This window comes from Pseudopodoces humilis, chromosome 6 (genome assembly GCF_049639895.1).
Source record: "Pseudopodoces humilis isolate 2021_Gansu_Grassland_sample_001 chromosome 6, ASM4963989v1, whole genome shotgun sequence".
Lineage (NCBI taxonomy): Eukaryota > Metazoa > Chordata > Aves > Passeriformes > Paridae > Pseudopodoces > Pseudopodoces humilis.
Window position 1 is genome coordinate 47,689,718 of NC_142205.1, and position 13,752 is coordinate 47,703,469.

Genomic DNA, 13,752 nt, shown 5'->3' on the forward strand with positions numbered 1-13,752 from the left:
GGAAATGACAGAACAGACAGGGAAGTGAAGAGAAAAGGTGAGGCAGAAGCTACTTGGGTGCTCAGCTGGGCATTCCCAGTTGTAACCACCGTATGAGGGCTACTGCCAGTGGTTTGGCTGGTGATGGTGAGCGGTGCCTTGTCACGGCCCCCTGGGGCACAGAAGCAAACTGCCCAAGTCTCGGGAAGAGCCATGGGAAGGTCTGGTTTGACTTCTCTGTGGTCTTGGCTATGAGCACATTGTGCCATGTTAGCACCTCTGGAGTGCGATATCTGGAAAGGCACTGAAGAAATTATGCTGAAAGGCGTCCAGTGGAGATGTTCATTAATGGCAGGATTCTTTCCCAAGGAAGGCTGAAGGGCTGTGAGAGCTCTGTTAAAGCCAGTGCATCCATCTGTTCAGCTGTCTGATGCATGAAAGTGCACCTGTGCACAGAAAAGAGCAACATTTGGCTGCTGCAGGGTGCTAGCCTGTCTCAAGACATTCCCTTCTGGGAATACACTGAGAGCTGGGGGGAACATTACTGAGTGCTGAGTTTTTGCCACGTTCCCAAGACACTGAGTGATCTGAATGTGCATAGCAAGGTGTGCGGTGCTGATGGATGGGGTGACCAGTGCTGCCACAAACTCGGACTCTTAAAAAAGGAAGCTTGAGAATTCTTGCAATTGTCACAGAAACATTTTGCAACTGTGGAGAGAGCAATTTCTGCCTTTTCCCTCAGAATAGGCTGTTTCAGAATTCAGTCCTGATATCCCCCCTGAAGTTAAACAAAGGGACCAGGAGAACAAGCTTTTGTGTGATGCCTCCAAGAATGTATGTCCTGGTATTTATTCAGACACACTTTGTTACTGCTTCTGCTTTTCTCTAGCTTCTGAGTGATTTAGATTATACCTGTGGTTTTTGGCTTTTATAGTTTTGGGGTTTTTCTTGGTCACAGAATAATTTAGGTTGGAAAAGAAACTTTAATGTCATTAAGTCCAACAGTAAACCTATACTGCCAAGTCCACCACTAAACCATGTCCCCAGGTGCCACATGTACAGGTCTTTTGAATAGCTCTAGGGATGGTGACTCAACCACTTCCCAGGACAGGCTTTTCCAATCTTACAACCCTCTTGGTGATGAAATTTTTCCTAACATCCAATCTAACTCTCCCCTGGCACGATGCTATTTTTTGGAGCATCCCACCATTTGGGAGTGATTTGAAATAAAGTAGAAAAATTCTTAACCTACTGTCTCTTCCTGCCCATAAAAATGCCTCCCTCCTTTCCTGTAAACACAGATTTTATGGAGCAGTAGCCTGGGCTTAGCAGCCTGTGTCCCAGCCTCTTAGAGGTAAGAGTCAAAGCAGAACTAGGAATAAATATGAGGCTGAGGCTTCCTGTTTTGGAGTCCCTAGTGATGTACTTTGTTTGAGCATGATGCCTGCTCTGTTGTTGGCTGGTAGAAATGACAAGGAAAGACAAGTTTCTGCAAGACAGACTTAGAGTGCATTAAATAAATATAAATTTTATTAAAAACACCCACATCTCAGCGTTATCAGGAATGATATAATAATAAACAGCTTTCAAATAACCTGCATTACATTACAATACTTACAGTATTTATAACCATCCTCGGATTCTTTTTATAGACATACCAAACATCTCATGAAAATGAATGAAACTAAAGTAAAAAAAAAAGTAGAACATAAGCATAGAAAATGCACACAGAAGTTCATTACCTTAGTGTCAAACTGCTAAAGTTTCCTACACAAGTTAACCACTAGCTTTAGAAGTGAACTTTTTACTGCTGTGCGTCAATCAAGATGAAAAATTCATTCAAGTAAAGTTGACAACTCTCAGAAGCATCTTCAAGTATGGCTATAGTCAACCTGATAATCCTATACAAGCAACTCTGTCTGCTTTGTCATTCATTCCAACTGAGGCAGGGTTCTGTACACCAAAAATTACAGCTCAGGTATTTACAATACAAAACTGATTCTCCAACTAAGCTTCCTGCTCCTGCTGCCAGCAGTTTGGCAAATGACGGTGCATGGTATATTAACCAAACATCTACTGTGGATTACGTGAATTATATAGGATTAAAAAAAAAATCACCAAAAGATGAAGATATATAATGATTTACTTAATCTGACATATAACCATAATTTTTTTTTTTCAAAAAGGCAAAACTTTTGTTTCAATGAGTGGATAAAGTCACAGACTGAGAAAAAACAAAATTGCCATAATAAATACTTGACCATTAAACCCAAAGGCCTCCTTTGATTTACTTGAGTTAGGTTGTGATTCTGTTGGATAGAATTAATTTCGACCAAACTTAATCTTACAGTATATTGCACAAGATATAGCTGGGACATGGAGGTTTGCATGTTTAGGGAAGCCCTTGTACAGACTGTACCTTTTTATATTTTATTTTATTCATTACAGTATTTAAGAAGCCTTGTTTAGAGAGTGACTTGAACAACTCTAGCAAACAGTCACTTGCCAAACCCCTGACTTACATTTTTCCCTTTAATCAGCTCAGTGCATTCTACTTTCTTCTTGTTTAATCATTTGAAACAGTCAAAACATTCTAAATCTCTTAAACACTTCTGTTACAATAAAGAGCTAACAAATTTACAAAATTAGTTTTAGTTACACAATACATGTACAAGAAAAATAAGAGAAGGGATTCAAAAGAAAAACATTAAATCTCTCAAAAAACAAAAAAAACCAAAAACCCCAAGAATAATATATTTAACCTACAACAGCTTTACATACACACAGATGACACATTGGCATAGGAGAACATGAGCTGAAATATCCCTGAATTTTTAGAACCAAAAAGAAAAAAAGAAAAAAAAAGAAAAAAAAAAAAAAGTTGAAGTTCAAGTTATACTTGCTAAAATGTCAAGTATCGAGAGGTTTGTTTTTTTTTTTTTTTGTTTAGTTTTTTGTTTGTTTTTTTCAAAGGCTATTGGGGGAAAAAGATGGTATACAATATATAAACTTTCACACTCAGTTCAATATCCTATTGCCAAACTAGTGTTGAGGTATATGACAAGTAGGAACATCACTCAAACCTTTTAATGTATTTTTAGCTCACATTATGATATATTTGTAGCAGGCTGAGTAGCACCATGATGTGAATTCAGCTCAAAACCCAAATATATATAGATTTAATATTTTTACAGTACTAAAATACTAAAGCATTGCGTTAAAAAAAGTTTTGTTTACAATTTAATTTACTATACAACTCTCCTGCTTTTTTTTTTTTTATTTTTAATAGAAATTATTGATTTAAAACCACCACAGCAAGCCAGCTGCCTATTTTTTTTTTTTCTATTAATCAACGGAATCGCACAGAACTAACCCTGTTTCATTCATCTTATGTAGGCATCGGTCTGCTCTGTCTTTCTGGAAAAGAGGCCACTTGCACCGAGAAATGACTTGCACCACAATGTACATAATTATCAACACAGAAGCAGTTCTGCCATTCCATAGTGGGAGCGCAAAGATCTCTAGAAACAGCAGAAGCCCAAGCTAACTAGGTGTAGTTTGTTGCATGCTGCTAATTATTACCTGTGGTTAATATAAAATTATTTCCTTAAAACTGTACATATTTGAGCAATGAACTTGTCATAATAATTGTAGAAAACAGTTTACAGTATAGCTGTGTGAGATGAGCACCAGAAAAAATGTGTTTTGTGTATTTAAGTATTCCCTTATATCCAGTAAGCCCCATTTTTACCATAACTGACTGTATTAAAAATGGATATGTAGCCCACTAGCTGATGCATGGCTAAACCAAAAGTATTTAAAAGCTTTTTTAGTTTAAAAAAATTATCTTTGCATTTTAAAATCAAAGTAAACTCTTCTTCTTTTTTTTTTTTTTAATGTCTTAGTACCTTAGCATTGTTCAAGTTGCCAAGCTTAGGTAGACAAAGTGCTTTCGAAACACTATTTAAAAAAAAATATCTCTCTCTTTTATTGTCCTTTTTTAGGACTTGACTGGATGAGCAAAATCCAGAGGTCTTTGTAATTCCCATATGTTAAAAAGTAAGCTTATTTTAACACCAGGTAACTTCAATACATACATGAATGAAAAGGTCCTCCCAGTTGCTGAAGAACATTTGACTATATCATTGACATTTTGTTATAAAGGCATTAACTGTTTGACTGATAAAATAAAGACACCATTCTCTTAGATAGCACCATGGTTTTAGAATATTCAAACAAATTCAGTGTTTTGCTGTCTATTTGTCTTATACTTATCTACTTTGTTAAATAAAATCAAAAGGCTATTAAGATTACAGTAAAAACTGCATGTTAAAAAGCCATAATTCCAGTATTTCAGTACATCATAGATTCAGCACCAGATGTTATTTTAAGATTCCTGCAGTTGTAATACTACAGTATTATTTTTTAGGGTTTTTTTTTTTGCTCCTGTTCCATGACTATGCAAACTTGATGACATTAAAAGTGGCCACAGATGTGCAAAACTGTAAGGAAAAAAAAATTCCATTTGCAGATTATCTCTTTCAGTAATAGAGCCAGTGTTTTCCAATGTAACTTGTGAAATGCTTTTTGTTGTGTTCTCTCCTTTTTTCTTTCCTTTTATTTTCTTCTTCTATTTTATTGTTGTTTGTTTGTTTTTGCATAGGATGCTTTGGTCTTGTTTCCTACATGCCATCTGTGACCACTTAAAAATCAGTGGAAAACACGTGCTCTAGTGAGATTTACCTCTTTTTGCTGGTGTGCCGAGGCTTTTTCAACCGATGAGTTCTGTCCACAAAACCTAAAGCACTACTACCCTAGTGACAAGGTGTTTTTTCAAATGAGGTAACCAACCAAGGTGTGAAGTCAGATATATCGGTTGTAAGGCCCTGTAACCCGTGTAAAGGCATATGGAGATGTAGTTACGGTGGAGTCCGTGGTGACCGACAGTGTCCTTTGTGCCAGGGACTTGATGAAGCGCAGGTACGTTGGCTCAGAGGGCTCATGGGACTCCGCAGGCTCCCGCTTGGCTTTTTTGCCATAGGATTTCTGAGGCACGTAGTCTGGACCATACTTCTCACATTCCTCTTCTTTCTCTCTTGCCTTCTCAGCCATCTTTGCCTCCCACAGAGCCAGACCATGTTTTGGCTCATTCATGCTCTTGTGCTGGTAAAATACAAGGGATATTCTGGTGGGATGGTTCCTGTTGGGATTTTTTAAGGGAGTCGTTGCGTGGAGCTCGCGTTTTGCACACTCTATGAGAATTGACCCATGAGATGGAGCAACTGCCACTCCTCCAATTTCTGGATCCAGAAAGTTCTGCTCACTATCTGACCAGACTTCATCGGGATCCTCTGCTTTTTCTGGATTCAGCACGTCAGTTTTATCTAAACCACCCTGGGGAATAGTCCTGTCATGATTTTGACCTGGAAGCATGTTAGACAAACCATTAACTGCATGTGAAATAATCTCATTATCCTTATTTTGGAGATGCAGTGAATTAGGAGGACTACTAAACATACTTGGAGCAGAATGGTAGTCATGTGATAAATGTGGAGGGGGTTGAATGTGATGATGTTCACCTGTTTTACTCATGGAGGCATAGTCCATGCTTGGATTACTCAGATTAGATTTTAACCTTGAGGCAACCTCCATAAAATGGCCATTGGCCTCATGGGTTGAGTAAGAGGAAAATGACCCTACGTGGTGTAAATTTGGTCTAACGGTGCAATTACTGAAGGAGTCTACCTGCATATTTTGGTTTCCATAATTCAAGTACTTGGGACCAAAACTCTGGTTATTCCCAAACCTATGCTGGTATAATGTTTGGATGGGTGGTAGACTTAGTTTAGACATATGGTCTTGGCTCTGGCAACTATACAAGTCCATGTGCTGATGCTGGGAAGAGTAGGAGCCCAAGTAAGAGGGGCAGTTGTCCATAGCTATGTTTCCATTGCATTGGTAGGGGGGATATTGGTTATTTTGACTTAAAGATCCTGAATAAGGGTTCATTGGACTGGAAGAATTCAAATAAGACCCCGCAGACTGTGATGAGGTTGTATAGAGGTTCATGGGATTGGACCCTCCATATGGATCTGAAGTGAACAAAGAGTTTGGATAAGCACTGGCTGGATTAGGCAACCTTCCATAGAGATTTGCAGAACCTGAACCCGAGTAAGAGTTAATGGGATTTGACTGAGGGTTGTTAGGGAGAGAGTGCTGTGGATGTTGTTGCTGCTGCTGCTGCTGTTGTTGTGTGGCTGGTCCTGAAAGACGTAAAAGATCTGTAGACGTAAAAAGGAAAAAACAACCACACAACAAACAGGCTTTTAAAAAAAAGCCCCAAACCAACCAACCACCCAACCACCCAACAAACTGCATACATTATATGAAATTTCTAAGATAAGTAGATTCATTAACAAGACACTCCCTTTCTCATATCTCAAACACCATCCTTTAAGAAGCTGAGTAAATACTAATGCTACTTTTCCTCTTTGGCATGTATCCAACAAGATCAGATGCTAGTGGCAGTGAGGAAAAGAGGACAGTGCAGTCTGTTCTGAGTCACATGCACAAAATCCAAAGAGTTGAATTATCTTTTAAGTACCCCATGAAATGGGGCATCAAAATGCTCCCAAACAGCTGTGCACAAAGTGACTTTCTTTTCCCCAAGAATAAATAATTTGTCTCATCTACATGAATAGAACTGACTCCAAGAAGTGTTCCTAAGAGTATGTTAAAACCAACATTCACTGATAGAACGGTGCAGTAATAAGTGACATTAACTGAAGACATGAGAGCAAAAATACCATTCATTAAAGTGCAATGGCATCATTTAATGGCCACAACCCTTGCCTGGGTCATGGGACAGCTGACTTCTATTCATTTATTAGGTATTTCAGTGACCTTCTGGGTGGCCCTGGATGTATGGCTTTTTTCCTCTCTGGGGAAACTGCTGCAACAATGAAATAGTTCTGGTAACTCCTTTGCTCAGGACTTTCAAATCTGCTGCTGTGAAAGGCCATAAACTCTTACTCCACTACGCAAAACCTGCTTTGCTTTTGGTCTGGAGGTAGAGAGTATAAATAGTGGTAAATAGGTTGTGCTTGTATCTCCTGAAATTAGGAGGGTCTCTGTAACAGTGGCAGGCATTGAGTGATGAGTAGGTCATTCTTTGACAGTAGCACTACATACTTCTCTTCATGGCTTCTAGCACTACTAGTGCTTTAAAGATACTTTACAATACACTGGATGGCAAGCAGAGTTTGTTTCTAGATTTCTACAAGTGTTAACTATCCAACAGTATAAGATTTTTCATTGCAACTTTATTTTTTCTTCTCTAGAGTTGTACCAATTTCGGCACTCTAGTATTTATATAATAGTGATATTTGCTTTCAAGAAATCTCTTGCCTTTTTATTTCAGTACGTTCTTGGGCTGAAAATAATGGTTTTCTTGAGGCTGATTATAATTGACCCTGATTTGTAGGATGCTTACCACTGCTGACCCCGCTCAGATTCCTGTGTTTACCTGCCAGCTGCTTTGCGTGACCTGCTGCTTCAGAGGTGCCTTGCTTGTTGCGTGCTGCAGCAGACTTCTCTCTCTCAGCTTTGCTAGACCCATTCTCCAAGGAGGAAAGCTTTTCTGCAGCTGCTTTCTTTGCTTCTAGCTTCCTTTGCCGACAGGTCTTAACAGGCTCTGCTAGCATCCTTACTTTTCGTCGAAAGGAAGTAAGGACCTGGATGCTGCCATTCCTCTTCTTCTCCTCCTGGCCCTCAGTGCTTCCAAACTCATCCACATCAGAGACTTTGTATAATGGGAGCACATGGAGCTGCTCATCTTCTGGTGTTTGGCCAATTTCACGATTGTCTTCTCTAGTCAGTGTGCAAACCTGTTAGAAAAGTGTATTAGAGATCTGAAATTCTACCTCTGCATTGTGCCTTGCCCTGACACTGTCAGCACTGGCATCTCGCAAGCTCATTGTAAACTGTAAGTTTCTGTGCAATTTTTGCATATCACAACAAGCCTGCAAATATAATTTCCTCCATTACTTTGTTGGACAGTATTAAAAGAAACAGAAGGTGTATAGATATCTATTTATTTTTCTTGTTCTGAAATAAACAGTATAGTTAGGGATTACCCTCATATGAAATAAACTCTGTGATCCATTGTACTGTGGCCGAAGAGCTAAAGCAGTGGAATTGGGGACTTTGTACTCACCTGAAGACTCTTTCACTACAATACATAGGGTAGCTACGGTTAGAGAGAGTGTGTAATGTAACACACTGGTGTTACACTTCACACCCCCTTACAGTGTAACTGTAATGTTAATAACAAGATTTAGGGAAGTTACTGTTGTCATGCAGCAAGCCTGTAGTATTAGTTCTAGCTAGCATAGGTATTGGGAGGGTCTCTGTGGAAAAAGATGCTGATAGGGACATATTCTGCAGGAAAATCATTGTCCCAGATTTGGGAAGAAAGCTCAGCTGGAAATCTACATTGTATTAGTGGTGATTAACTTGTGAATTTAGTCAGACTCTGGAAACAAGAAAAATTCAGTTTGAATTGAAAAGGCAGATACTCTCTTTGGTTGTAGTAAGAGCTGCACTGTAAATCTAGGGAGCTGCTTCCAACCACAGCCTTTATGATTATTCAGAACTGAAGAGTATTCTTTCCTATGTTTGGCCCAACTGTTTTGTCACAGAAATAATCCAATATACATTGAGAACCAGCTTGTTTTTCTTATATCTTCTTTAGAACTTCTGCTGTACCTGCCAGAAATCAGAACTGAGGAGAGTAAGGGGTATATGGACTTGCAGACTTTCTGCTCATCCAAAGCAGGAATATAATCCAAAGTTGTTAGAAGAAGAAGGGTTTCAAGAGGATAAGTATGAACAGTTTAGTGCCAAGAACACTGAAACGGGCATTTCAGCTCTGCTGGGACCTTCTTTCCATTGTCTCCACAGTTCCTCTTTTACCAGGTCTGTGTTAAACCTTTCTTTAATACACCATAAGTTTCATTCATTTGAAAGGAAAATGTGTGTAGGGGGTAATAAGTTAGCTCAGTTACTGCCTATTTTTTTTTTTTTTTTTAACTAATCTGCATTATGCAGTATAAATTTAAACAGAGAGGAGATAATGAATCAAAGCCACGAGCTGAGTGCTGGGGTGAGGAGGCTGTTACACATCCCAGACTTACCAGAGTACTCCCGTTTTGCATATTGTGCAAGTCTCTGTGAGCATGAGCACAGAAGTCGAGGCAGGCAGTGACCCCTGAGAATGGGCGACCTTCCTTCAAACCCAGGCGACACTCGGGGGCTCTGTGTTCATACTCGATCTGGAGAGACAGGACAGGTTTCACTGGGTGCTGCAGGACACTGAGTGCACAAGGAATGCTCTGCTGTGACAAAGGGCAGGTTTCCCTCACATCTTGGAGGTGACAACACATCTTGAAAGCAAATAAACTACAGAAATTCGATGGCTGATTTGTATCCATGCTTCATTTCTTGCTGCTTTGTTCCCTGGTACCTTCAGTCTCTGGTGTGATTGTGAAATTAGTCAATAATACTTCTCCTTGTGTATTACTCCTGATTTTCTGCCAGGGGTTGGTGTTTTTACATGACAAATGCAGTGCATGATTTCCATGACTGGCACTCTTGAGAGTGATATGTTTGTGTAGACTGGAAGTATACCAAGCTATTAAGGGAAAATGCCTGTAGAAAATTGACTTCAGAATGACTTAATTAAAAATAATAATTTGCTTTTTGATTTGTAATATTTTGGCATGCTAAACATATATTTCATTAGCTTAAGTACAAATCTAACCCCTGACTAAAAAGAGAGAATTCAGTCAAGACAGTGCTTTGTACCCATGCAGTCATTATTAAGGAGCTTTACAAAGAACTCATAATGCAACAACAGACCTTTAACAAAAATAAAGGATTTTGTAATGGAAGATAAAGCCTTGGAAAAATTATGGCTTCATATTTTATTTAGAAAATTAAAAATGAAACCACAGTTATAAAATGCTTTGCTGAAATTCCTGAACCTTTCAAGTGAATGCACAGAACATCTACACTTACTGGAATTTAATGGATGCCTTTTTAAGTTAAGGTCAAATTAGAAGCTTTGCCAAGTCTTCATTCAAAATCACTAAAAATATGTCTAGCTTGCTCACATTGCTCATTGATTTTTCAAATCTGGATTATTTACTTCACTGGAATCTGAAAATAAAAGCAGAACAAAACTTGAAAACTGTGTAAACTTTTTTGGAATTAAATGTGACTGATCTGAAATGTTAGCCAGACTATAATTGCCTGATCAAGCTATACAGTGCAGCTGCTCTCTGAAATTATCTGTTCAGTCCAGTTGGGAAACAGACTCTTTCCAGTTCTGGGTTGTAATCCAAAAGTGGTCCAAATTTTGGATTAGAATAAATCTGGGAATTTGAAATGTGATTTTAGTGCTTTTTTGATTTTAGAACCTTTTACAATATCATACAAATTAGAACTCAATCATCTTTCTTTAAAGCCCCTGACAGTAGCTTGAGTACAATTTCCCTACAAATATAAGGTCTACATGAAGCTCCTGAAATAAGCCAAGCTATACACATGCCTTATTACATAAGGTAAAAATTTGAACATGTAAAAGCATGTATTTTCAGCAAATGTTTCAGCACCACAGCTTACTTGGAGAAAAGTTCTTTAGTGAATTTTTGTGGGAAAAGAAAAGCAGCCCAAGCAAAGAAACGATTTCTTGGTCTCTTTTTTTTTTTGTTGTTTTCTTTCTCTTCCTATTTTCTCTTGCAGAATGCCTCTCAGATATTTGAACAGATAACCACAGCTAGTGGGCACATAGCCACAGTTTTCTCCATAATGAGTCTCCAAATGTTATCTGATCAGGTAAGTGAAACTGGGTAAGTCTGCACTGAGTCTGATTACCCTGTCTAGCTGCTACTAAGTACGCAGTAAAAGAGTGAATTTTACTGCAGATAATAATGGACAGTTTTGTGTTAGTTTACTGTTTCTGAGAATATGTCTTGTGCTAGTTGTACAGTTCTGTCAGTAGGAGAGCAGGATAATGTCACAGTTTGTAGTAGATGCTGAAAGTTTGGGGACTGTAAATTCTGTGAATATTCCTAACAGTAGTAAACCTGAGCAATGAAAATGAGGGTTAACAGTTACTTGTTTGCAGGTGGTGAGCTGTCACATTTTGGTCTAACTCACTGAAAAACATTTTGTAATGAAATGTAGGCAAGACACAGCCACAGGGAGAACAGCATCAAAGCTCTGAACGTGCTGGTGTCCAAGAACATGGATCCACGGAAAACAGGCGCACACGATCTCCTCATGCAAGAAGGCTGGTGCAGGCACTTGTGTACATACGCAGAGCTGAGTGTACTCAAATACAAAACTTCACTTTAAAAGCATGTTTATAAAGGGTGTTTTGGTAAAAACTAAATTCATCTGCTTCTTGAGAGAGCAGAACTGAAACTGTGGCTTCAGGACTTGAGTGCAAACTGTTGCCAATCTCAAACTGTGTTCATGGCAGCTTTGCTGGTTTGGATGGTAAGTCATGCTGAATTGAGAAATTTGTGTTTTGGAGCTGAAGAGCGAAATAATTTTATTGTGTTGATGTAGGTGAAAAGATTAATTCTATTTAGTGGACCAAATCCTGCTAGTTTTACTTGTGAGAGCATTTTAAGTGGAATTGTTCATTTCTATTTGTCTTTATGCTGATGTCAAAGAAATGTTGGCACAAAATGGATTTAACAGTTTGGTGCAAGGCTGAAGCATTGGGAAGTATGTTAAAAATCAGGTTATTTCCATGATTGCTAATATTCCTTTTTATCCCCATCATACCTGGTTGTTATATGCATCAGGTGCAAGCTTCTTGTAGGTAGGTGCCATCAGGGTTGACAGATTCTGCAAATTAGATTCTAGTTTTTCCTCCTGTTAGAGATGAAACAGGATTCAATGACATTTCCATACTGTACATTTGAGATCCAGCAAGTTAGGGTCTTTACACCATCATGTTTACACTGATGGTTGTGTAAAGGCATAAACCAATATCATTGGTGTTTAGACAGTGACTGTTATGAATCTCCTTTTAATTTTATTGTTCCAAGGCCTTTAAAGGAATGAAGCAGTTACAGCAGTGTAGTGGGAAACGCAATAGAACATCACATACTATACTTTTGTTTTATATTGAGAAAAATCACATTCTTCAACGTGGATATGTTTTAGACCTAAGTGTGATAATCCTCATTATTTTCCTTTTCTGGAGTTGTGGGAAAATAATACTCTTCAGAAAGCTTGAGAGTAATAACATCAGAATGGTCCAAGTAAATATGGCTAATTTAAGGGTTTTGCACACTGCAATGACAACACTTTGACATGCTGAAGTATTTTTACATGTAGAAATTTAAAAATATTTAAATACTGCAGCCTTCAAAAAGTTCCCAATTCTTAAGCAATGAAGAATCATGGATGTATTTAGTAACTGGTGATATGAAGTGGGAATGACCACACCTCCTTTTTCCTCTAAATTGAACACTGTCAGAATAAAACGTTTTAAAAAAATAATCTAATAACATACTCCCCATCATCTAAGGATGAGAATCCCAAATTCAAAACCTTGTCTGTATGAGGCCCTTATCTTTAATTTTAAATGCATACAGAATGGTGGCATACTGGAGTGGCATATTTGTTTTTAGGAGCTTTTGTATTTAAGGAAGATGTGAAGCACTGTGAGAAAACAGGTTTCAGAGAGAAATGCATTTGGTGTGTTGAAAGTTTGTATTCCCTACTACAGGACAATATCCTAGTTTGGTTTTGACATGAAATTGTCAAAAAACATCTTGCTGTGACCTTGTGCCTGCTGTCAGAATGTGGAGCTTTTGTATGGCCTGTAGGTTAGTATTTGTTAATATAACTTCTGGTTTCTATTGGTGAGGATTCTGTTTGTGCTGTGTATACTGTGTCTGTGGAACCCAGCCCCTGGTCTGGATGCATATTTTGGCTGCCCCAACTTTGGGACCAGGACTGGAGGGTAAAACCACCTTTCCTTCCTGAATCTGGCTCCCATATGAAGTAAATCCAAGCATGAAAGCTGGAAGAGTGCCCTGGTGTGCTCTGGCCAGGTATCCATCTTAGAAATGTAGGTAGTTTAGGATTGCAGGCTGTGATAAAGAAGGCTTTCTCCCACAGCATGTTTGGAGAAGAGCTATTCTGTAGTTCTTGGTGCTGTAGAAGAGCAGTGGGCAGGAAAACCTGTATGTTAGCTATGATGATATTCTGAACAGTGCACTTTTTTCAGCACAGGTGGTAGGATGCAGAAGTACCTGTCTCTCTGATTATGAGAGAGTAATTTGAGCTTGGATATGTGTAACACATCAAAATACAGTGAGACTGTGCACTAATGTGTCAGTACACAAGCAAGGGACTCAATCTGCACATCCTTGCCAGAAAGCAGACTGGGCCACTGGAGCTTCATGACTTGCTGGAGGTGTCTAAGAGTCACTTCAGTCATAACTTCAGCATATCTTGTGTCCAGGCTAAGGTCAGTCTTTATTACTCTGGCTTGTTTTAAATACTTGCCAGTTGTAACACAGACCCCAGTCTGGAAACATTCAGTGGGGCAGGACTGTATGTAGAATGAGTCTTCTTATCCTCTTCTTCCTATTGTCATCTCAGAGTTTCATCACGGTTGCCTCCATTGAACCAGTCTGCTCTGGTTCCCAGTTGCAGTGTTATGTGCCATTAGCTGGTAAACCTTCC

The 13,752-nt window shown here is 38.8% G+C and overlaps 1 protein-coding gene across 2 annotated transcripts in view; it reads right to left on the reverse strand.

Annotated features, from left to right (window-relative positions):
- Nucleotides 1-1,491: 1,491 nt before the first annotated feature.
- TET2 (tet methylcytosine dioxygenase 2) overlaps nucleotides 1,492-13,752 on the reverse strand; it is a 71,633-nt gene continuing 59,372 nt past the window's right edge. The window contains exons 7-10 of one of the 2 annotated variants that reach the window (XM_014261717.2): nucleotides 11,836-11,925; nucleotides 9,174-9,311; nucleotides 7,505-7,865; nucleotides 1,492-6,242 (exon numbers count right to left, since the gene is read on the reverse strand). In XM_014261717.2, the coding sequence (XP_014117192.2) occupies nucleotides 4,843-6,242; nucleotides 7,505-7,865; nucleotides 9,174-9,311; nucleotides 11,836-11,925 (1,989 nt within the window). In that variant the 3' untranslated portion in view covers nucleotides 1,492-4,842. Of the gene's footprint in view, nucleotides 6,261-7,504; nucleotides 7,866-9,173; nucleotides 9,312-11,835; nucleotides 11,926-13,752 lie in introns of both variants that reach the window. The other variant, XM_005517494.3, reaches the window with a different exon arrangement.